Here is a 26168-nt window from a genome sequence, read left to right on the forward strand (position 1 = left end):
CAACTACAATGATCTAATACATATCAATTTTACAGAAGACATTGTTGAAAAAGCACTGTGCAATCTAAAACCATCTCTATCTATTGGACCAGGTAGAATATGTGCCTACTTCTTTAAAAAGCTATCCACTGCCACAGCCAAACCTCTAAGCGTAATCTTTGAAAAATCTTTCAGGACTAGCTCCTTGCCAGAACTATAGTCACAAGCCATGGCCACCCCCATCTTCAAAAAGGGAGACCCCAGCCTAGTTGAAAATTACAGACCAATGCTGTGTCACCTGTAAAGACATTGAATCAATTATTAACGAATCCATTATCCTCCACTTAGAGACAAACAACCTACTCTCTAATAAATAATTTGGTTTCAGAAAAAAAAACGATCCTGTAATCTGCAACTCTTACACTGCAAAAACATATGGACTACACAACTCAATCAGGGCAAAGCAATAGAAGCAATTTACATAGACTTCTGTAAAGCCTTTGATTCAGTGGTACATGACAAACTACTAGTAAAACTAAAATCTTATGGTATCTCTGGACACCTACATAACTGGATAGAAGCATTCCTGTCAAACAGACAACAAATGGTCAACATCGGGAGCGTCCTATCAAATTCTGTACCTGTCAACAGTGGTGTCCCCCAAGGCAGTGTTTTAGGACCAACTCTCTTCATACTCTACATAAATGACCTCTGTGATCATATTAAGAGCAACTGTGTTCTCTTCGCTGATGATGTAAAGCTATTCGACACCACAGACAATACTACTACCCTCTAAAAAGACCTTGACTATGTATCAGAATGGTCAATCAAATGGCAACTTCAAATCTCAACAAATAAATGCTCTGTCTTACATATTGGCAGAAAAAATCAGAAAAAAAAAATACAAGCTAAAAAGTCAAGACCTTGTTGAGGATCCAAACTTTGTCAAGGACCTTGGAGTACTCATCTCAAATGATCCAAGTGCTAGAGCCCACTGTAACTACATAGCCAAAAAGGCATTAAGAGTTGTTAATCTAATCTTCTTCTCTGATAATATCACACTACTAACTAGAGCATACAAAACATTTGCTAGACCTATACTTGAATACAGCTCATCAGTCTGGAACCCATATCATGTATCTGATATTAACACAATTGAGAAAGTCCAGAAATATTTCACAAGAAGAGTTCTCCGCTCCTCTACTCATTGCAGAATACCTTATGCCACCAGACTTGAAACTCTAGACCTAGAAAACCTAGAACTACGCCGCCTCCGGTCTGATATAAGTATAGTATATAAAATCATACATTGCAATGTCCTACCTGCAAATGAATACTTCAGCTTCAATCATAACAATACAAGAGATACAAACTCAAGGTTAACTGCACCAAACTTGACTGCAGAAAATACGACCTCAGCAACAGAGTGGTCAATGTTTGAAATACTCTACCTGACTCTGTGGTTTCTTCCCCAAACCTCAAAAATTTTAACCTTTGACTGTCTACTATTGACCTCACCCCCTTCCTAAGAGGCCTATAGGAGGCATGCATAAGCGCACCAATCGTGCCTGTCGTCCCTGTCCTATTGTTTTTTATTTTTCTTATAAGTATCTATCTTATGTATTCAAAACTATATTCTTATACCTGTGTCTTGTAAGCGATTGACAAATCAAATAAAATGTAAATGTAAAAAGAAAATACTCTAAGAGATAATTTTTTTTCTTCAATACAAATATAATTTTTAGAAGATAACTGAGTCAAGCATCAAGTTAATAATCTGGGCATCCCTCAATCCGTTTTGTGGCTTTAAAAAAACGTCTTGATTTAATTCGCAGAGGTATTTTTTTACTTTGTAATAAAATATTGATTAGGTTCATACATTACACTAAATGATAACTGATTTATTATGTAAACTACAATTGTCATTGTAGAACAAATATAAATAAGCCACATTATGGCTGAATATGATACCCAGAACTAGCTTCAGAACCTGTAATACAGTGAATTTGGAATGTGATGGACCAAAACTTTCTACAGTAACCTTCCCCCAGGAGTGGGGAGGGAATGGAGATTTTACAGTATCCTTCCCCTGCCACACCCACCAAACCACACCATACCTACCATGCCACACCCACAGAACCAGTAGTAAAAAATTTTTTAATCCCATCACTGGTCCCAATCACATGATGTGCTGCTTAGTGATGGAATTGTCAATCCCAACTGTGGTTCTTAAACGATGACTTCCTGTACTTAGTCCAATGCCAGTCTCTTTCGTTTTGCCTTCTTCAATGATCATGATTGCCAAGGTCTCATGCAGAGGAGGAGAAAGTCTTTAAGCCAAACATGCATAGCCCTCGCATCTGTTCAACTATTCTCTGCTGTTTCTCTGACATTCATGCAGACTTGCAAATTGCCAGTTACCCATGTCTCCAGGGCAAACACTAATTTATTCTCAATGAGCAGCTTATGTCAGATACTTCACAAATGGTCCTGTGACTAAGTGCTTATGTAAAGGTGAGCTGTAGCATTTAATGTGGGCTATTAATGTTTTTGTGTTCAGTCACCCTTCTTGTAAAAATGTTTTAATGTATCACTTCCAGACACAATATCACATATTGTGTTTTGGCTCTTACATATGGGGTAGAAGAAGAGAAGCTTAAAGAGAAGTTTTGAAACAAGAATGTAACAGAGTTCTCTGAATAGAATAAGGCAAGAGATGAATGCAGAGCCCTCCAAAAAGCACTTTTCAAATTTGTTGGCATAGTCAAACACCTCTTCTAAACGTTGAAGTTGCTTCATTCTCCATATAGCTCAATGAAAGCTTTCCCAATTGCCTGCCTTTGTTTATATATATTTGTACATGTCTATACAACAATTAACCTGGTGCTGAAGGCTGCACAAGTATTACTTAGGCAACTAGAGCCTTTGAAATCTCTATGTGAGTTTTCTGGAATACGCAGCTACCTTCAGGAAGGGGGGCTTTGCTCACACCAGAATTTACCCTATAATACAAAACTGAACTACTACTGCACACATCATGTACAGTAGGTTTATTAGGCATCATGTCAGTATGTTTTTCCTCCACAAAACCAGGGATCATACTCCTAGACTTGCTGTTTGTTAAGCATGCTTATCCACCGCAACGAATAGGTGGTTTGGGGTTTTGTGGGATTCTTAAGTATAAGAAATGCATCTGTTATCTTTTTGACCAGTTCCTTGAAATTTTGACATTGTATGTTGCTTCAGCTGCTTACAGTAAACGCAGAAGGGGGCAGCTCAGTGAAGGTGAAATGGATTTCTTTCAGAGCTTTGCTTTCCATAAGTAAGTGACCTCCTGCCGCATCAGAGGCTCTTGAAAGAAGCCTGTTTTCCCTGGTGTACTAAGCCTGCCATGTTGAAGCCTTTGCTGATTTATATAGATCATCAATTTGGTAATTATACATACACGCAGCCTTAATTGCCTCCATTTCTTTGATCCAGAGACAGATTTATGACTTAAGCCAATTCCTGAATCTCTGGACCAGGCTTGGTTCGACCCCAAACTCCCTTGCCCTGATTAGTTTTGATGCAGTAGTATCTGTGGACTTCCCCACTCCTTTTAGGAAAGATACGTTAATGAGCTGTGGTCAGAGCCATCTTTTTTCATTTCTTTCTTTTTATTTGTCATGCTAATTTTTTTAAAAAAACTGTTGAACTTCTTCGTAATGAATTTGCCTTAACACTAGCCATACTGGCTGAGAAATTCTGAGAATTCACAAGTCAAAGTTGCCAAGATTGGAAACACCTGTTCTATGAGTAAGAAGTGTTGGCGATAACGAGGCAGTGCTTTTTCTGTGGTGGCCCAACTACTTAACAAACTTAACAAGGTTAAGCTTATTTGGCTTACAGTTAGACTACAACATATTCTGGTGGTTTTGGATAATTTGTGATGCTGGATTATTTTATTTGGTGCCACTATTTTTCTATGTAATGTATAATGTATATGGGGTTCTAAAACTTTAATCTTATTTTTCCTATAAATTGTTATTGCCTTTGGTTATATGATTTTAAATTGCTTAACTGAATACTATAAATGCCCTTTGGAGGATAATTCATCTTGACATTTATGGAGTAGTGTTGTTATTAAATCAAGTTTTGAAACTGCATGAACACAATTTGAATTGTAAAGATTACATACATAGGGACCCATCATGCTCATCTCTTTTGGGGTAAGTAAAATTCTGCAAAAAATAGAAAAATAGCAAAAAGCAGTAAGCAAAATAAACTTGTAAAAGGAGAGGAATATCACTGCAATCTGGCTAAAGATAATTAATGACAACCCCATTCACTTTGCCATTCCACATCTTTTCTGTGCTTTCTGGATGATGACAATAATTGGAAGCTTTCTGATATGATACCATATCTAGGAGGTGATCCAAAGGTGTTCAGAGGAGATATTTGTCACAGATTAGATGAGGAATCCTCAATTTGTGAAGCATGTCTTATTTCATTGAGCTACAGTTGCTTCCAAAGAATTATATTGATTTTCTGTTCAAGAAAAAGAGCCAGTGTAGTACAGGTAATTCTTGACCATGATTGAGTCCAAAATTTCCATTGCTAAGCAAGTCAGTTGTTAAGTGAGATCCACCCCATTTTTATGACCTTTGTTGTTAAATGAATCATTGCAGTTGCTAAGTTAGTAACACGGCTGTAAGTGAATTTAACTTCCTCATTGCCTTTGCTTGTCAGAAGGTTGCAAAAGGTGATCATTTAACCCTGGAACACTGCAACCATCACTGCAACCAAATACATGCCAGTTGCCAAGAATCCAAATTTTGACCATAGGGATGCTGCAGTGGTGGTAAGTGTAAAGCATAGTCATGTCATCTCAGTGCCATTGCGACTTCAGATGGTCGCTAAATGAGTTGTCATAAGTCAAGGATTACCTGTAAACAAAGCAATTGGATTAGAACATGTATATGCTGTAGGAGAGATTTCCTGCATGCTTCTGTATGTTGAACTTCATATGTATTGCTTTGTAATTCTTGGTAACAAAAATGTTTCTGTAGTCCTGTAATGCTGTGATCATGCTTAGGAATGTAGACCTGATAGAGACAGAGAGTCTTAAAGGTATATTGGTACAAAGTGATGGGAGAAAGTGGCTGTTCCTCTTTTCTTCTTGAGGTCAGGGAAGTGAAGACAACTGACCATTTATCATAAGATGAAATATAATATTATTTATGTTGCACCACCATTATTTTTACAAGTAACCCAAGGTGGTGAACATATCCAACACATCTTCCTCCTGTTTTCTCTACAACAGCAACCCTGAGAGGGTGACTGGTGCAAAGTCATCCAATTGGCTTTCAAGACGGGATTTGAACTCACAGTGTCCAGCTTTGTAGCCTGGTGACTTAGCCATTAGGCTAGACCAAAGTGGCTGTCTGACATATAATTAATGTAAGAGCGTTGTTAAATTATATCAATACTCTCAAATATAAAGATGCATGGGATCACCTAACAGCAGAAGTTGGAAGGAAACAGATTAGGATTAGGAATCTGAATAGTAAAGTCTGGTCTCCCTTAATCTGCAAATGAAGGAGAAGATTGAAAGCCTGACAGAGTGGTTGTTATAGAGTCCATATTATCTATCCATAGGCCACTTTGGGCAATTCCTGCATGAATTTTTGTTGAGTATATAGATGAGCTATTTCAATTGAGGGCTTGGGATGTCAATTCAGAAGACTTCTCCATATCTCTGCATACTGCTAACCTGATTATACTTTTAGTGAAATAAGAAGAGAGCTTTTATTTTCTAACCCTTAAAACTTGAGAGCCAAAATATATGCCGAGGGTAGGAAGAGGAATGATATTTTTACATGCCATACTATGCACAGTGCAGTTAGTAATGGCTATACTGCATTTTAGAAGAGATCTTTTTGTTTCTGTCACAGTGTAAGAGATAGAACTTTCCATGGAGAGGCTGATAGAGATAACAATTATCAAAGCTGAATCTCTAAATTAAATGACTCTGCCATCCATTTGTGGAAAGGTGAAATACAAATCTCTTCCATTAAAAATAAAGTTGATGTAGTTGTATTTTCCTAGTTTCAATAAAGATATTCATTTCAAAGAAGCTCAAAATATTTTTGCAAATCAACATTCTTGCAAGCTTGCCAAAGGGGATTTTTTTTGTTCATCTGTTAGACTTTATAGAACAAAAATAATGAAAGAAGAAAAGTTTTCATATTGCAGTTCAGACGCCTAAACTCTGAAATCTTTATGCACATTGGTTGCATATATTTATTTATATCCATAATCAAGACCGCTAGAAGCTCTTTTTAAAAGTAGGAAAAGAATCAAAGAAGGGTGTCATGGCATATTCTTCTGTGTTGCTCTGCTCCTCAGAGAGAATAATCGAACACAGAGGCAAATGCGGATCAAACATCATGCCTCAGTTATGAATATAGTCACATTCTGTATGATGAATAACGAGCTTTCTTTGTTCCCTGCACCACGCCTTAATTTGCAAAAATTCTTTGTCCTCTTTGCTGTAATAAGCACTTAAAGAAATTAGTCTTCAGTCCGTCATCTGTATAATGCACTCTCTCCTCTTACCCCAAATGCACATTTTGCTTAGATTTCTTAAATATGCTTAGATGCCTTGCCAAGAGGGAATGGTCATTGCCTTGATAGTCAGCCTTGAATAGACATTATTTGTTCATAGGTTTTGTTCAATTAAGGTGGCCCTGGAAATTGCATCCCATAGTAAGAAGAAAGTGCAGTATGTTTTAACTAGCATGAATAGACTGTAAGAATGATTCAAATATTTTGGCTCTGGAAATTTTTGGGTTTAAAATGCTTCCTTTACCTGCAAAAAGACTGGTCTGTCATATCTTTTGCCCCAAGGCTGAAAACCTTGCAAAGAAGAAAAAAACAAGGCATTTCTTTACACTACTAGCTCTTCTTCCAGTTACACAGGCTGTGTACTGTGGTTGCATTTATATTTTAGAAGGAACACAGAAGACCTGTGTGTGATACTCAAAGGAGCCTAGGACTCATCTTCCTTCTGCTTACCTGAAGAGGTGTGTTCACTGATCAGTCAATTGCAAATTGAGGCTCAGTTTGAATGGAATCTCCATTCATTCTAAAAAGTTAATTCAACTCATGGTGGTTTCATTGTATGAACTATAAAGATAAGTGTTTTATGGATGGATATTTATATGGATATTTAAATAAAATAATATCACTACTTAGATACTACCAATTATTTTTAATAACATCAATATTGTGCTTTGTATCTTAAGTATTTTAACAGTAGAACATCAAATAATCTGCTGTTGAGTTTTCTAGGACTTGAATTATAATTTACAATTTTTAACAAGGAAAAAAATGAAACAAAGAACCAGATTATCATAGCATATTAGAATATGACAAATCAGTGTTCAACAATCATAAACTAAAATAGAATTTATATTATCAAATTGTTGTCCACCATCTGTTTATGTTATTCACTTTACAGCCCTTTAAAACAGGAATCTCCAAACTTGGTAACTTTAAGATTTGGGAACTTCAACTCCTAAAATTCCTCAGCCAACCATGCTGGCTGGGGAATTCTAGGAGTTGAAGTCAACAAGTCTTAAAGTTGCCAAATTTGGAGAGCCTTGGTTTAGACCACTGCCCTTAAAAATTGACTTTGGGTGCTATACAATTCCTTGTCCCCCAACACTTGTTAAAAGAAATAACATAAACAATAGGAATACAATAATCCATACAAAAATATGTAAACAATTGGAATATAAAAGTCAGTGGCCTGAAATTAAGATAACTTTTTTAATCAGAGGGATGAATCACAGCTGATGAAACAGCCACATTATTATGGATTTTCCCAAAGTCAGGATGGAAGGGTTCAATTAAATACTTGGACATAAGCTATTCCAAATTTTAATTTTAAAAAGAGAAGTCACGTACCATCAAATTTAGTATCCAATAGTTTGCCAAATTCAAAAATCTGCCTGCTTTTTTCTCACACATACAGTTTTGTATTAACTGTTCCATCATTGTTTAGTGAACATTAGAAATTCAGCAACATTTCATGTTGCTTACATACAGAGTTTTACTGTGTTGAAATCACTTCTTTTTCCATAAGAATGCTGTCAATGCTGGGATCAGTATCAAGTTCCTTTGCACTAGATTTTGTACCTGACTCCCATCCATCTAAACGTAATCCATAATATATTGTGGTGGCCATCTTATCTTATCTCATTAGGGTTGGTTGCCTGTACTAGTGAAGGCCTGCAAATATAGAAGGCCTTCAGGATCTACTCCTTGTTAATTTTGCAGCAGTTTTGCAGCAGTTTTGCAGAATGACCTTTATTAAGGAATCTCTAGAAAGGAACTGCCTGTTTGTATCATTAAAAAAGACTAGGGCTATTATGCCCTTGGTATGCTAAATTACTGCATTAGTTAATGATGTCTTTTTAAGGGTACAGCTCATGAATCTCTATGATGGGGTAGCATATTTAAATCCAGGGAGGGGGAAAAAATGGAAAGCACAGCTTTCAAGTTCAAAGTTTGAAAGATATTGATGGTAAGGCTGATTCCCCCAAGTGACTTCCATTAAGGCCTTAGATGAAAAGTCATTAACACTGGCATTAACATCCAACAAATAGATTAAAAAACAGCCATCTGGAGCCAAGGGTTAATAACTGTAAGGGAAAACATTTGTTACCTTTCAGTATACAGCGTATGGTAGCATCAGATGTGACCAGTGCGCTTAGCATCAATTCCAGGTTGACTTTCTCAAGCACTCAAATGGTGTGGGATGATAATGGTGACAGATGCTAACTGTAATGATCATCTGCACAGACATGATGGAGAGGAATGGGCAAAAATGATATTGATGAGACAAACATTTAAGTGCAATCCTCAAAGAGAAGAGAGTACAGAATAATTCATGAAAACCCTGCTGTAGCCTTTCCATTGAACCCCATTAATGTCCTTTTCATTTGGAACACTGCTATTTTCCTGAGCAGATTGTGATTCAATAGAATTGTTTATTTGCATAGAGGGATCTCCTCTATCTTATGGAGTTCTACCCATCATCCCCTTTTGTAGTTAATTCTTCTGAATGATTTTATTTTTTCTAGAAGTGGCCAAAGCTGGAGATGAGATGAGATCAAATTTAGTGGCTATTCTGAGTCATTAAATGCTGAAATAAATGACACTATAACTACATAGGGGCAATTGATAACAGAAAGTAGGATAAAATTATATAATAGGACCCAAAGGATTTTTTTATGAAGATAAGATCATACCCAATGGCTTTAAACAATTATTTTAAACATCCAGTAACTCCCTGTACATTTTTAGCCTGGAGTTAGCCTTATAAGAACAGTTAATATTCTGGACACGTAGTTGATTTATTAAATTAGTGCCTCCATGAATTGGCTTTTCAGCTTCTATACTAGACAAAATTTAATGTTCCCTGGGTATAAGAACATATGTAAACACGCTGGCTTTCTTAGCTGTGTCTATGCAGAGTTTACATTTCCTTTTAAAAATCATGGATGTGCTTACGATTTGTTATCTAATCCTTCAAACACTGCTTTAATAATAATGGCACAGAATAAATGTGGAAAGAAGATTGGGGAGCTATTGAAACTGCAACACTGACAACAGAATTCCGAGAAGTTGTAAGGAGTCTTTCCTTACCAGAAATGTGATATAGATATAGATTATAGTTATACATATGAATTTTAAAATATCATAAAAGTCCAGATAACAAAGAAAAGAAAAAAAAGAAAAAATAGTTAGTAAAAAAGAAACAGGATTTTGACTTCTGCCCTTTGTTCAGTCAAATAATGGCCATCTTACTCCTTACTCTGCCTCTTTAACCCTTTCTAATCCCCTAATCCATAAATCATCAGTTGTCTTTTCTTCTTGCTGTAGAAAGTCCATATAAATCTTGTAGGTTTTTTTAAAGTCTTAGTTAATGATCTGGGGCTTAGATAAATAATAGTAACAATAAGCAACTGGAGCATTAGCTGAAATTACTAGCTGTAATTATCAATACAAAATGAGAATGAAGGATTTTATACCTAGGGGGTCAAGTTAAGACCTTTTAAAACAGTTGGAAGAGACGAATGAAGCAGCACATGCACCAACCTGCCAAATGTAGTTGAAAAGATCAAAAAGATTGACTGATCCCCATCACTGAATTGGCACACTGGCAACAAATCTGATCTTTTGTTAGCAGCTCATGGGCAAAAACCGGAAGAGGAAAAAGCTTAACAAAGTAGCAGACAAGTTGGAATGAATGAGTGAATGTGTGAACATCATGTAAATTTCTAGTACCATTTTACAAAGCCTTAGAAAGACCACACTTGGACCCATTTCTCTACTAAATGCAGATTATAAAATCTTTGCTTCAATATTGGCAGAAAGACTTAAAAAATATTTAAATAATTTTATTCATCCTGATCAAAATGGATTTCTGCCAAAGAGACAAAGACAATATGAGAGTAATTTTGGACACCTTGGAATACTATGAGTCACATCCTGAAAAACAAATGGCTCTGATATTTCTAGATGCACAGAAGGCATTTGATAATGTGAATTGGCGATTCATGTTATTACTGTTGGAACAGATGGTTTTTGCTAGAAAATTTATTCAAGCAATAGAAGCTATATACTATAAGCAAACAGCAAAGGTAATGATAGAGGGAGAACTGACAGACTCTATCACTATAAGAAAAGGAACAATACAAGGGTGCCCACTATCACCTTTGTTGTTTGTGTTAACTTTGGAAGTGCTAAACAGAAATATTAGAGATGAAAAGAATATAAAAGGAATGAAAATCAAAAAGGAAGAATTTAAGCTGCAAGCATTTGCAGATGATCTGGTTTTCATCTTAGAAGACCCTTTAGAAACAGCATCAAAATTGATAGAAAAGATAGAGACATATGGAAAAGTGGCTGGTTTGAAAATAAATAAAGATAAGACAAAGATCTTGACAAAGAATATGCTATTAAGACAAAAAGAAGAACTGGCAGACCTATTGAAAATTCAGGTCACGAATAAGATTAAGTACTTGGGGATATATTTGACAGCAAGATGTAGTACGTTAAAAGAGAATAGTTATATCAAACTTAAACAGCAGATAGCGTTAGATTTGGCGAAATTGGGAAAATTTACAACTGTCACTAATAGGGAGAATTTCAACAATCAAGATGAATATATTACCCAGAATCTTATATTTGTTTCAAACAATTCCAATTAGGCTTGGAAAAGACTACTTTGAAGATTTAAATAAAATTGTGTTGAAATATATATGGCAAGGTAAGAAAGCGAGAATAAAGTTAAAACTTTTGCAAGATGCTAGAATTAGAGGAGGATTTGGTTTGCCTAATTGGGAGTTGTACTACAAAGCTACAAATCCGTTAAGGAGTGGATAACACGAAGAAATACTAGATTGTTGACATTAGAAGGACATGATTGGTTGTTGGGGTGGCATGCCTTTTTATGGTATAAAAGAACTAAAACACAGGGGTATTTTAGAAGACATTATATACGGGAGTCTCTGTGGTTAAACTGGGAGAAGATTAAAAGACTATGTTATTTGAAAATTCCAGTCTGGTTATCGACTATTGAAGCATTTTCTTATCCTATAATATACAAAAAGGAACAAACAGATATGGTGAAATATTGAATGAAAAGGGTGAACTTAAATCTATGCAAAAACTAGAGGAACAAGGTCTAAAGATGAATTGGTTTTCATATGTGCAAATACATTCAAGGTATGATAAAGATTCTAAAACAGAAGGTTTCTATGATAAACTGACTGACTTAGATAAGATTTTGACAGGTACTGATGAAAAGGTGATTAAAAAATTGTATGGATATTAGAAATTAAACTAGAAGAACAAGTTAAAGAAACTATGATTGCTTGGGGGAAGAATTTTGGATATGGGATTGATTTAGAGAAATGGCAAAAATTGTGGTCTCAAAATTATAAAATGACAATGTCAACAGCATATAAAGAAAATTTGTATAAGATGTTTTACAGGTGGCATTTCCCCCCGACAAGAATAGCAAGAATGTTCAAGAATAAATCTGAAAAATGTTGGTGTCATCAGACACCAGGCTCATATTACCGTATGTGGTGGACTTGTGCGGATGCTAAAAAATACTGGACTAAAATCCACATGTGGTTGGAAAAAATGACAAAAAAACATATAGACTTGAAACCAGAGATATTTTTATTGGGAATTTTACCTGAAATATATAGTAAAGACTTGAAATAAGTGATTGTAAATGTATTAATAGCGGCTAGGATTGTATTTGCTAAAAACTGGAAAAATGAGAAAATACCATTGCAGGAGGAAATCATTAAGAAAATATTGGAATGTGCTGAAATGAGTAGATTGACATTTGAAATTAGAGAACAAGAGGATAAACAATTTTATAAAATTTGGGATTTTTTCTATCAATGGTTAGACAATAAAATACAGTAATGAAATATGTAGACTTTTAGAAAATAATAAAGATGTAAAGATGTACTTTTTTCTTATTATATCTACAAAATGATTTTAGGATAGATTTGGGATGATAATATGAACTGTTATAAAATAAACTAAGTAAATTATGACTATCCTGTAAAACACAAATGAATAAAAGTATAGTCAAATGATCGATTAATAATACTAAGGTATTTAATTTTTGATTGAAAATATGAGAGTATATGCAATGTAATTGTAATTGAAGACTATGAAATGGAAGCACAAAACAATTTGTAAACCAACCGGCACACTGTATGTACACCTATGGAAGATAGCTTGATGTTTTTATGTTTTTTTTTTGTTTATGTTTGTTTTTAAAAACCAATAAAATTTATAAAAAAAGAAAGAAAGAAAGGCCACACTTGGAATACCGCATCCAGTTCTGGCCACCACAATACAAAAAAGATGTTGAGACTCTGGAAAGAGTGCAGAGAAGAGCAACAAATATGATTAGAGAACTGGAAGCTAAAACATACGAAGAACAGTTGCAGGAATTGGGTATGCCTAGTCTAATGAAAAGAAGGAGTTGGGAGAGACATGGTAACAATGTTCCAATATCTGAGGGGCTCCTACAAAGATAAGAGGGTCAAACTATTTTCCAAAGCACCAAAAGGCAAGACAAGAAACAATAGTTGGAAACTAATTAAGGAGAGAAATAACCTAGAACTAAGGAGAAATTTTCCAACAGTGAGAGCAATCAACGAATGGAATAGCTTGCCTTCAGAAGTTGTGGGTGCTCCATCACTGGAGGCTTTCAAAAAGAGACTGGGCAACCATTTGTCTGTACCCTGAAATAGGGTATAGATTAGACTTGATTTCCCATATATATCTATTATTTTGTATCTCTGGTTTCCTCTTTAAACTTCAGAGCTGGAGTCAGCTACAGTATATCCATTCCTTTAAATCAAGATTGTATAACTGTTCTGTGGGCGGGATCACAATTCTGCTTTAATTAATCTTCCAAAGACCATAAAGTTTATTTTATTAATTAAATTTATATGATGCCTTACTTAACATTCTAAACATTAAAAAATGTTTGCACGTTGAGATGTTGCAGTGATGGGACGGGACGGCATCGCTGGAGGATGCACGGAAAAGTTTGTTCCTCCTTTTGCTTTTTGGAGATCAGGATTTTGGGGGGACATTTTTTAAAAGAAAAGATAGTATATTCCACTCATCTGAATGTCTCTATTTTTATTTTTGCTTCCATATATCTTACCAGCTGCTGGTCCTTTGTTTGCCAAATGGAAGTGGTAAAGTTAGAGAAGAGGGCTCTGGAGGCATCAATGCAAGAATACTAGTTGGCACATAATGTTCTGGTTTTTTAAAGAAACTATCTTGGTACATTCTAAAATTCTAGTACACTGTTTCTGACTAATAACTGTGTTGGCTTGGGTTAGTGAGAGACTCTTTATGCTAATTTGCATTTATTGTCCCCTCTTATCCACAGAGATTTCAGGCAATACAGAAGATATCCCATTGGTGCGCTGGAGACAGCAGTGGCTGGAAAATGGCACCTTGCTCTTCCACATCCACCATCAAGATGGCACACCCGTCTCCCCTGGTTTAGAGCCCACAGAAGAACCCCAGAGTGAATCAGCAGAAGAAGAGCTACGGATCCTTCACATCTCAGTAATGGCGAGTATCCATTCTGCCCTTAAGTCTAAATAAAATGCTGTCACCTTTTACCCAGTAATCCAGGTAAGAATGTTATTGTGTAACAAAGTAGCTGATCATTTACCTTTAAAAATATGGAAACTTTTTCTCAGGAAAACCATCTGAGCTATTTTACATGATTTTGAAAATAGTAAAGATAATAGCTTACAGCCCTAAAATATAGTTCATTAGGGTAGTTTATCACCTAAAATGAAATTGGAAGCAAAGTTGAAGACTGCTTTGAAAGAAAGACATCTGTGGAATTTGAAGTGAAACATAATTTTGCAATAAGTATTTTAATCCATTACTACCTACCCTTCAGCTGTTTTACACGTTTGGCTGATTTGGAACATTGTCTTGTAACAGACTAAATATGGTATATACTGTATTTGCTATACTAGGTGCCAGAGAAGAAGGCCATTTGTTATGTCATATATCTTTTTATGGTGGTAAATTGATTTGTTGTCTTGGTTTACAGAAGTATTGATATGTGAAAAGTTTGTACTAAATTAAGTTCTTGTTCTTCATGACCCAGAACAGACAATGTCAAATGTAGCTTATCCCCTAGCATGGACAGAATATAACTTCAGTGCTTGTAGCTCATTACCTTTAAAAGATGATTGTCAACTCGCAAAGCATCCCTGAACTGCTCTCAAGTTGCCATAGGCAAGGGGGGTTGGAAAGCGAACTTCACAGCTGCAGCAAGGAGCTGGTATCTCAGTCAAAACAAGGCACATTCCAACTGATACGCCAAGGTCGTTTCCACAGAAACCCACAGTGGCTGGAGCGGGTGACTTTTACAACCGCAAAATCACTTTGTTGGGGAATATGACTAATGACACATATTGTGGGGAGGGGGAAACAGGGTCAGAGGCAAAGCGTGAAATACTGAATCAAGAAATATTTCTTGATTCTAATTTTGCACAGGAGAAATTATTTTGGCCATTGATAGGTTCAGGTGGCAGGGCTCCAGTAGTTACCCCCATTTAAATCATGAATCTCTAGCTGGATTTTCAAAACTTAAAGAAGATTTATTAGAAATAAACATGCCGGTGCTGCCTGGGTGTAGCCCACTCTGAGACACATTATTCATTGTCACCCTTGAGCCTGGTTTTTCCCCACCCACTAGCTGTATCATAATTCATATTCTCCAATGGGACACATTCATAGCAAAGAGTCATCAAACATGCTCTCCGGTTAGGATTTTGCAGGGCAGAAACTTCGGTCACCTAGAAACTATCTTTGAAAACATTTATGGAATGCAAGTTGTCCACTGCTTCCCTCTCCGTTTCTGTTGGCAACTCTAAAAAGACCATAGACATATTTTATGAGTTGACATCAGGTTTCAGGTTTTATAGGAAGTGAAGATTGATTACTTTTGTACAAAGTGCACAATAACTGAAGCGTATTTGTCAGGGCGTCCATCCCACCCACACTATTTTTGTTTCTCTTATTTCAAGAAGGAAAGTACACCTTGTACTTCTTGTATAGAATTGATTGGATACTAGCCAGTCCACTATTGTGCCTGCAGACTGTTGTTACGCTATCACTATGAATATCTTTTGCAATAGATTGTTTAATCCAAATAACCAGCAGAGAGAGAGGAAAGAGACCAGTCGCTCAGACAGGAGAATGAAAAAGACTGCTTACCTGTTGACCACTTTGGCGTCAAATCTTTTGGCAAATACAATATTTATTTTTAAAAAATTTCTTCCTCACTATTAACAGGAGTTAGGCTACTTCCAGCTTGTGAACAGAATATTGTTCTAGATTCTAGAAGACAGAATGCTTGCAAGGTTAAAAAGAAAGTCAGTTTTAGAGCTTTAGTAAGAAATGTAATTGCAGAATTTCTTACTCTGTACATGTATTCCTTTGCATTTTTCCTGTCTTCCTTATTGACGTGTTAGTTGACTAATATATCACGGGGTCTTTCTGAATTGTTTGAATTAATTTCCAAACTTGTTTCCGTTCTTTATGGGTAGTGTGGCATATCATTAAAACAACTCATTCTCCATGTAGCTCACACCTTTTTCTATTTTAAAAAAATAATATTAATGTTATGTTTATCTTTCCAATGCATTTATCCATGCAGCAAATTTTTATCTCTCACTCAAATGGGCATGGAGTTTCTGAGTCTACAGAGTATAACAAATGGGATTATGAACAACTATGTGGTCCCTTTGACTGATTTCTACCCAAAAACTTTGAAAGAGGGAAGGGAGGAGAGATGGTTGGAGAAATAAATCAGTAGCTATGTTATAATATGTTAAAGAAGAAATAAATGGGCTGTGTACAAATTTGTCAGGCTTGACACTGCCATAGAATGCCAGGCATTATATTGTACTATGACAGGATGACATACAATTTTACATCATAAATTTGTGTAAATTAGCATGCATGAATGATGCATTCAAAGCAGGTCAAAAAGAAAAATTTGCTCAGAAAGATTTCATTTTGTACAGCATGTGTAAAACTACTACCAGAATGAAGAGTTTGAAGACAGTAGTCTCAACAAAAAAAATGGTTCCCAAAACATGTTGTAATTCCTATATATATTGGATGTGTCAATACTATTCAATTGGAAAAATACCAGGAGGTATGAAAAAAATGCCATGATAGATTAGGATTGACCGAGGTTTGATAGACCGGTGAAGTCTTCCTTTTGGGAAGATACAGACTGTATGGTAGCTATAGTCCTTCATAGTCATCAAATAGAATAAGGTACCATATGTGGTGGGTGTTTTGCTCCAGTTCTTTCAAAACTCAAGCCTAGCTTGGCAAACCTGACTTTGAATTATGTAGGATGTGTACAGTACACGAGTGAAGCTTTTTGCTCAAGTGAACAATTGAAGTTGTAAACGTATATGTGTTTCTGCAGTTCTGAATCTCTGGATTAAAAAAAAACATGTACCAGAGGTGTCATAAAATCTCTTTTTTTCAACCCATTGTTTGACATGCTGTTGAGAAAAAAGAAACAAGATTAGTGTTGAGGAGCTAGAGCTTTCCTTCTTAAGTGAGGATGAAGTCTCCTACCATTTCTTTTGCAAGCAAAGGATAATTAGCAGGAGTCAACATGGCATCAGACAGCCCTGATATCGACGAGGCTAGTTAATGAAGCCTGCTTTAATGAGAACGTCAGTATCTCTCTTAGATTGCTGCCGGCTTTCTTCTGTCATGCTTTGCTTTTGATTAGTACTGGACAAGAAAAATAATGGCAAAAACAAAACTGCAAAGCAGCATTTAGAGCCTTTTTTTTACCCAACAATGCTGCCTGCTAACTGTCTGAAAGAGTCCTTAAGTATGTGCCCAAGACTTTCTTAAAATAAAGGATGAGACCATCTTGCAATCCAGTGCTGAGTTGTACCTCATAATGTCTATGCACAGAAGTAAATTTATTTTCCCACTTTCTCTTTCTGTTCTCCACTGAGCCGAAGGGAGAATCCAGGATGGGTAGTCTCTAGTCTCCTAGCTCTGCAGACCGAGTTGAAAAACTGAGGACACACCCCGTGGTAACGGTCCCCAGTTCACTCGGTCTCAACATGTTCAGACCACCCTTTAAGGGCTCTGAATAGTTAGGATTGTAGAAAAATATTCACCCCCTGGATTAAGTTTTTTTTCGCAGAGAGGCTTAGAACAGGTTTGACAGCTAGCCAGCTTAGCACTTTCATGTTTTTTTCGCACCTTTTTTCCGCTTCGCGTTTTTTTTATTGTTATTTTAATTTTTTTTTTACTTTCCTTGCTGGTGGACTGGTTTTTTTCTATTTTTTTGCCAAAACTTGAGTGGAGGTGACGGGAGTCAGCATCTTATTTAACTTGCCTTCTTCCAATCCACTTTCCCTTGCCTGGGACGAGCTTCAGCTACGGCTAAGTGCTTCTGTCCCTTTTCGGTGGCGGCGGCCATTTATTTCGTTTGGGGACAGTCTTGCAGTTCGTCTCCAGGATTGTCCCTTGGACGTGGGGCTTCTGGCCATCGGGATTAAATCCTGACCCCTCCATCCAGTCCCAAGAGCACCGTGGCTGCTGCGAGACTCTTGAGTCTGCCTGATAATTGCGGTGAAGCCAGCGCCAGGCTCGCAAGCCTCTGACCTGTCAGGGCTTGCTGCAATTCAAAGAGTCAGCCATTTTTTCAACTTTTTTTCCCTGACTTGGCCTTTGAATTGTGGAGCTGGGCTGAACTTAACACTTTGGGTCGCACTAGCCTCCTGAAGTGGTGGACAGCTACCGTGGCTATAGCTGACAGCTTAGGCTGAATATTTTTTGGTTTTTTTTGTTTTTTTACTCCCCCCCCCTTTCTCTACCCCTGTAAAGTGACAATTATTTTTGGCAGGCTCAAAGATGGCCGCCATGGGAGCTGATCAAGAATTGTCAGTTCCTCAGCAGGGTAGAGAGAAGGCTGTAAAGGGATCTCTTAAGTCCAGGTCTGCTGGTCTGGAGGCAGCAGCTAGGATTGGAGCCAGGGCTCTAGCCCCAAAGAGGCCAGGCGTAGACAAAAAGTCATGGATAAACAGTTTGACAGGGCAGTGAGAGATTCGAGGATGGCTGAAAACAGAGCCACCTCTCAAACTTTGTCTCCTCAAGATGACAGGCAGCCAGACCAACTAGCAGATAGGCAGTATATGACTTCCTGGTCTCCTGGGGGCTCAAGTACTCAGGATTTTCAGGGAAACCTCCAAATCAGCACTGAGACCTCTGACAATTTTTCTGAGCTGCCTCAGGGGATCTTGATGGTGGCACCTACAGACCAAGTCTCCAATGGAGCCAGACCTGTGTCTGCAGACACCTTTACACCTACAGCAGCTGGCTTACAGCCTGAGGAGACCTAGATGCAAGAAATGCCATCCTTCATGAGAGCCTGGATCTCCCAAACAATAAGACAGGAATTGCAGGCAGAGGTCAACCAGCTGCACCAGCTGCCTTATTTGGACACTAACAGAGGAGTCCTGCAGGGGCAGGCTTCTGCAGAGGGGGGGGGGGGGGGGGGGGGGGGGGGGGGGGGGGGGGGGGGGGGGGGGGGGGGGGGGGGGGGGGGGGGGGGGGGGGGGGGGGGGGGGGGGGGGGGGGGGGGGGGGGGGGGGGGGGGGGGGGGGGGGGGGGGGGGGGGGGGGGGGGGGGGGGGGGGGGGGGGGGGGGGGGGGGGGGGGGGGGGGGGGGGGGGGGGGGGGGGGGGGGGGGGGGGGGGGGGGGGGGGGGGGGGGGGGGGGGGGGGGGGGGGGGGGGGGGGGGGGGGGGGGGGGGGGGGGGGGGGGGGGGGGGGGGGGGGGGGGGGGGGGGGGGGGGGGGGGGGGGGGGGGGGGGGGGGGGGGGGGGGGGGGGGGGGGGGGGGGGGGGGGGGGGGGGGGGGGGGGGGGGGGGGGGGGGGGGGGGGGGGGGGGGGGGGGGGGGGGGGGGGGGGGGGGGGGGGGGGGGGGGGGGGGGGGGGGGGGGGGGGGGGGGGGGGGGGGGGGGGGGGGGGGGGGGGGGGGGGGGGGGGGGGGGGGGGGGGGGGGGGGGGGGGGGGGGGGGGGGGGGGGGGGGGGGGGGGGGGGGGGGGGGGGGGGGGGGGGGGGGGGGGGGGGGGGGGGGGGGGGGGGGGGGGGGGGGGGGGGGGGGGGGGGGGGGGGGGGGGGGGGGGGGGGGGGGGGGGGGGGGGGGGGGGGGGGGGGGGGGGGGGGGGGGGGGGGGGGGGGGGGGGGGGGGGGGGGGGGGGGGGGGGGGGGGGGGGGGGGGGGGGGGGGGGGGGGGGGGGGGGGGGGGGGGGGGGGGGGGGGGGGGGGGGGGGGGGGGGGGGGGGGGGGGGGGGGGGGGGGGGGGGGGGGGGGGGGGGGGGGGGGGGGGGGGGGGGGGGGGGGGGGGGGGGGGGGGGGGGGGGGGGGGGGGGGGGGGGGGGGGGGGGGGGGGGGGGGGGGGGGGGGGGGGGGGGGGGGGGGGGGGGGGGGGGGGGGGGGGGGGGGGGGGGGGGGGGGGGGGGGGGGGGGGGGGGGGGGGGGGGGGGGGGGGGGGGGGGGGGGGGGGGGGGGGGGGGGGGGGGGGGGGGGGGGGGGGGGGGGGGGGGGGGGGGGGGGGGGGGGGGGGGGGGGGGGGGGGGGGGGGGGGGGGGGGGGGGGGGGGGGGGGGGGGGGGGGGGGGGGGGGGGGGGGGGGGGGGGGGGGGGGGGGGGGGGGGGGGGGGGGGGGGGGGGGGGGGGGGGGGGGGGGGGGGGGGGGGGGGGGGGGGGGGGGGGGGGGGGGGGGGGGGGGGGGGGGGGGGGGGGGGGGGGGGGGGGGGGGGGGGGGGGGGGGGGGGGGGGGGGGGGGGGGGGGGGGGGGGGGGGGGGGGGGGGGGGGGGGGGGGGGGGGGGGGGGGGGGGGGGGGGGGGGGGGGGGGGGGGGGGGGGGGGGGGGGGGGGGGGGGGGGGGGGGGGGGGGGGGGGGGGGGGGGGGGGGGGGGGGGGGGGGGGGGGGGGGGGGGGGGGGGGGGGGGGGGGGGGGGGGGGGGGGGGGGGGGGGGGGGGGGGGGGGGGGGGGGGGGGGGGGGGGGGGGGGGGGGGGGGGGGGGGGGGGGGGGGGGGGGGGGGGGGGGGGGGGGGGGGGGGGGGGGTGGGGGGGGGGGGGGGGGGGGGGGGGGGGGGGGGGGGGGGGGGGGGGGTTTTTTGGGGGGGGGGGGGGGGGGGGGGGGGGGGGGGGGGGGGGGGGGGGGGGGGGGGGGGGGGGGGGGGGGGGGGGGGGGGGGGGGGGGGGGGGGGGGGGGGGGGGGGGGGGGGGGGGGGGGGGGGGGGGGGGGGGGGGGGGGGGGGGGGGGGGGGGGGGGGGGGGGGGGGGGGGGGGGGGGGGGGGGGGGGGGGGGGGGGGGGGGGGGGGGGGGGGGGGGGGGGGGGGGGGGGGGGGGGGGGGGGGGGGGGGGGGGGGGGGGGGGGGGGGGGGGGGGGGGGGGGGGGGGGGGGGGGGGGGGGGGGGGGGGGGGGGGGGGGGGGGGGGGGGGGGGGGGGGGGGGGGGGGGGGGGGGGGGGGGGGGGGGGGGGGGGGGGGGGGGGGGGGGGGGGGGGGGGGGGGGGGGGGGGGGGGGGGGGGGGGCGGGGGGGGGGGGGGGGGGGGGGGGGGGGGGGGGGGGGGGGGGGGGGGTTGGGGGGGGGGGGGGGGGGGGGGGGGGGGGGGGGGGGGGGGGGGGGGGGGGGGGGGGGGGAGGGTGGGGGGGGGGGGGGGGGGGGGGGGGGGGGGGGGGGGGGGGGGGGGGGGGGGGGGGGGGGGGGGGGGGGGGGGGGCGGGGGGGGGGGGGGGGGGGGGGGGGGGGGGGGGGGGGGGGGGGGGGGGGGGGGGGGGGGGGGGGGGGGGGGGGGGGGGGGGGGGGGGGGGGGGGGGGGGGGGGGGGGGGGGGGGGGGGGGGGGGGGGGGGGGGGGGGGGGGGGGGGGGGGGGGGGGGGGGGGGGGGGGGGGGGGGGGGGGGGGGGGGGGGGGGGGGGGGGGGGGGGGGGGGGGGGGGGGGGGGGGGGGGGGGGGGGGGGGGGGGGGGGGGGGGGGGGGGGGGGGGGGGGGGGGGGGGGGGGGGGGGGGGGGGGGGGGGGGGGGGGGGGGGGGGGGGGGGGGGGGGGGGGGGGGGGGGGGGGGGGGGGGGGGGGGGGGGGGGGGGGGGGGGGGGGGGGGGGGGGGGGGGGGGGGGGGGGGGGGGGGGGGGGGGGGGGGGGGGGGGGGGGGGGGGGGGTGGGGGGGGGGGGGGGGGGGGGGGGGGGGGGGGGGGGGGGGGGGGGGGGGGGGGGGGGGGGGGGGGGGGGGGGGGGGGGGGGGGGGGGGGGGCGGGGGGGGGTGGGGGGGGGCGGGGGGGGTCTCTCTTTTCTGTGTTTTCCCCCCTCTTTCCCCCCCCTTTCCAGACTCTTGGGGGTGTATCCTCACACAGCCAATCCACTTCAGAGAGCGCTTGGCCTCCACTTCAGAAATTTATGGCTCTGAGAGGGACCTCCTTCCAGAAAGGGATTTTTCGGATGAGGAGTCGGAGGTAGCAGGTCTCCCCTCCTTTAAGGGCCTTTTCCAGCCGGCTCTTTTCAAGACTCTGCTGGTTAAGGCCAAGAGCACGGCTCATCTCAGAAAGGACACAGTCACTCAGGATCTTCCCATGGAGGGAGAGGATCAGGAAGATTTCCTGTTCACTGAGAAAGCATCTGTGGTGGACGCTGTACCTGTGCCCCAGATGTTTCTGAATCTGATAAAAAAGCAGTGGGAATCCCCTGGGATGTACATGCCCCAGTGGGTCTGAATCTACTTTATTTAATGTGGACAAGGACCTTTTGGACATTATGGAAGTGCCAAAGGTAGATGGCCCAGTGGTAGCCCTAGCTTCCTCATCTGTCATCCCACCTGATGTGGAGGACGTTTTAAAGACAGAGGGCTGGAAGGAGGAGATGGCGCTCCAGAGAGCTCATCAAGTCAACTCCTGGGCCATCAGAGCATCGATGAACACATCTTTTTTTACTCGGGCCTCTTTGCGGTGGCTGAGGCAGCTACAGGGCAGAATTCCACCTGAGGATCTCAGGGTGCATCAGGACCTGAATAAGATTATAGCTGTGGCTCAATTGACTGCTGATGCCACCCTCACATCAGCCAAATTTTCTTCCAGATCCATGGCCTCTTCCATAACAGCATGCAAGCTTCTCTGGCTAAACAATTGGTAGATGGACGTCTCCAGGGACCCCTTAAAGATGGATCTCATGGAATTGGCGATCCGCCATCTGCTGGACATTCGGGCCATCCGGCTGGTTCCGGTAGACCAGGAGAGACAGGGTTTCTATTCAGTGTTGTTTGTGATTCCAAAGGCCTTGGGGGAGTGGGGGGTGGCGAGCAATCCTCTACCTGAAAGGGCTCAACAGACATCTAATCTACCAAAGGTTCAAGATGCACTCCCTCCACTCCATTCTAGAGGGACTGTGGGAGGGAGATTTTTTTGGCCTGTAGACTTGACGGAGCCTACCTCCATGTGCCCATATACCCCAACCACCGAGTTCCTAAGGCTTCGCTATGGTGGCTGCCATTTTCAATACAGGGCTCTCCCATTCGGCCTGTCATCAGCCCCTCGGACTTTTACCAAGCTCTTGGCAGCGATAGCAGCACACCTCAGAGCCTTACCCATAAGGATCCAATGCTATTTGGATGACATCCTGATAGCATCCTCTTCCAGACCCCAGGCGGAGGAGGATCTGATATCGACAATCAGGATTCTTCGAGAGCACGGGTTCTCGATAAACCTGGACAAATGTCATCTAGTACCATCAACTTGGCTCTTGCATTTGGGGGCTATTATAGACACGTTGGCTGGACAAGTTTTTCTCTCACAGGAGTGTTGACACAGTATCGGGGAAGTCACGTCGCTGATCCTGTCTTCCAGAAAGGCGCCTATCATCTTGCTGTCTCAACTTCTCAGCAAAATGATATCGTGCATTGGGATTGTCCCGTGGGCCCGCTTCCATGCCCAAACCCTTCAGTGGTTCCTGCTCCCTTACCTCCAAGGAGGGTTCGCGTCCCCTTGCCAGTTCTTCGTTCCCTCCATTGGTGGCAGTCCCGAGCCATGGATCAGGGATGCTTATACAGGGAACCCCAGAGGATAACCATCACCACCGAAGCCAGACTTTATGGTTGGGGGGCCCCACTTAGGAGTTCAGGTCACCCAGAGGAGGTGGTCACGAGAGGAGCTCGCCCACAACATAAATTGGCTAGAGCTCAGGGTTGCCCGCTTAGCACTCAAGGATCTAAGGCAGGAGGTGGTGGGGAGACATGTTCTCCTCACGGACAATGTGGCTACCAAGGCCCACATAAACTGGCAGGGGGGCATACGCTCCAGATCTCTAATGCAGGAGGCAATTCAATTGTGCAGGTGGGCAGAGAGAAACCTGTTGTCCCTACAAGCAGAACATATCTTGGGAGTATCCAACGCGCAGGCAGACTGGTTGAGCAGGGCCACGGTCGACCAGTCAGATTGGCGACTGCATCCCAGTCTGTTCCAGGAGATGATGGAACGCTTCAGTCAGATCTCTTTGCATCACCAGTGAACACGCAGCTCCCGAGGTTCTTTGCTCGATTCCCTGCCTGGGGAGCAGAAGGGGTCAACGTTCTCCGATGCAGGTGGCCCCAGGGACTATTGTATGCCTTGCCCCCCCCTTCCACTGATTCCGGGGGCAATCAGGAAAGTACTGATAGAAAGGGCGGAAGTTCTGTTGGTAGCCCCTTACTGGGCCAGGCGTCCTTGGTTCCCCGACCTGGTGGGCCTGTCAGTCGCCAGACCCTGGAGAATTCCCCTGCACAAGATCTCCCTCAGCCAGGGCCCTATCGAGCACCCAGATCCAGCCTGGTTTTGGTTGACCGTCTAGCACTTGAGCAAGGGATCCTGAAACAGGAGAAGTTTTCCACAAAGGTCATTCAGACCATCCAGGCGGCCAGAAGACCTTCCACGACCAAGATATATAACGCAACGTGGAAGATTTTCTGCAGTTGGTGTGCTAGTCACCAATTGGAACCCACTGTTGTTTCTGTTGCAAAGGTATTAGAGTCCCTGCAGGACGGGTTGGATAGAGGTCTCACCCCCAATACCTTGAAGAGACAGGTGGCTGCCTTGTCCTCAGTGATTTCAGTCAAGGGCTCTACTACTCTGGCCCAACACCCTAGGGTGGAAGCCTTTCTTAGGGGAGCCACGAATTTGAGGCCACCGGTGGTCCACCACTACCCCACCTGGGATTTGCCTAAGGTCCTGCAGGCACTAACTTCTCCCCTATTTGAATGCTTGTGTAAAGTCTGCCTTCGCCTTCTCACATGCAAGGTGTCATTCTTGGTGGCCATTACCTCGGCCAGGCGTATTTTGGAGTTGGCGGCCTTATCCATCAGGAAGGATCTGTGCGTATTCCATACAAACAGGGTGGTTCTACAGTTGGACCGTGCCCAAGGTGAACTCCTTATTCCATCGTTCACAGGAGTTGATTTTGCCTAATTTCTCTCCTGAGCCTACCCATGCACTGGAGAGAAAATGGCACACCTTGGACGTTAGGAGGGCCCTCTGTATTTACATTAAAAGAACTTCTTCTCTTAGGAGGACAGAAGCCCTGCTTGTTTCCTTTCAGCCATCAAATTTGGGTCGCAGGGTGACACCTTCCACAGTAGGTCGCTGGCTTAGAGCCTGCATTGCAAAGGCCTATGAGTTACAGAGCCTTCCTGTACCCAGGAGGATCACAGCGCACTCAACCAGAAGTGCAGCGACCACTGCAGCCTGGGCAACACAGGCATCAATTCTGGACATTTGTAGAGCTGTGACCTGGTCATCGTGACCCCATATATAAGACCTTACAAAATTGTCTCCTTTGCCTCAGCGGAGGCGTTCTTTGGAAGATGAGTCCTGCAGGGTGTGCATGTAGAGGTGGGGACCTCCAACCAATCCAGATCCCACCCGTAGGACAGCCATCAGCCAGCTTTGGTATGTCCCATCCTGGATTCTCCCTTTGGCTCATTGGAGAAGAGGCATTGGTCCTACCTGAATGCTTCTTCTCGGGGAACCGAGAGGAGAATCCAGTCCCACACTGTATTCTGTCAGGTCAGAATAGGGAGGAAATGTCCCTTTTTTTGCAGTATCAACTGAACTATCTGTTTGAGGAGGAGGAGGAGCTGAATTCGCTTCAAAGTCGTTCAGAACTAGGGACCATTACCAGGGGGTTGTCCTCAGTTTTTCAACTCAGTCTGCAGAGCTAGGAGACTAGAGACTACCCATCCTGGATTCTCCCTTTGGCTCCCTGAGAAGAAGTGTTCAGGTAGGACCAATGCCCCTTTTCTGTGTAATAGTACTGTCTTATAGATATGCACTTGGATTTTTTTTCCTCAGAAAAATGGGATAAATGACAAAGCTTCTTATCTCTGTATCGAGGGCTAGTACTATTTAGATCTATTACTAAATCCACATCACCAATAAGGAATGGAATATCCTTATACTGGGCATCTTCTAGCCTCGGTTTGGAATCAGAGAAAGTGTTACATTGTGTGACACTAGTTATGCTTAAAGATGAGAAAGCAAAG

General features: G+C 46.0%; 1 protein-coding gene across 3 annotated transcripts in view; it reads left to right on the forward strand.

Moving 5' to 3' along the window:
* Positions 1–26168, forward strand: part of ASTN1 (astrotactin 1) — a 285838-nt gene that overhangs the window by 92432 nt on the left and 167238 nt on the right. For all 3 annotated transcript variants that reach the window (XR_015743019.1, XM_087930474.1, XM_087930475.1), the window contains exon 2: positions 13970–14161. Coding sequence is in view for 2 of the 3 variants with exons in the window: in XM_087930474.1 (XP_087786600.1) it covers positions 13970–14161 (192 nt within the window). In the remaining variant the exon portion in view is untranslated. The remainder of the gene's footprint in view (positions 1–13969; positions 14162–26168) is intronic.

Source organism: Pseudonaja textilis, chromosome 3 (assembly GCF_049901715.1).
Source record: "Pseudonaja textilis isolate UNSWEBS1 chromosome 3, rPseTex1.2, whole genome shotgun sequence".
NCBI lineage: Eukaryota > Metazoa > Chordata > Lepidosauria > Squamata > Elapidae > Pseudonaja > Pseudonaja textilis.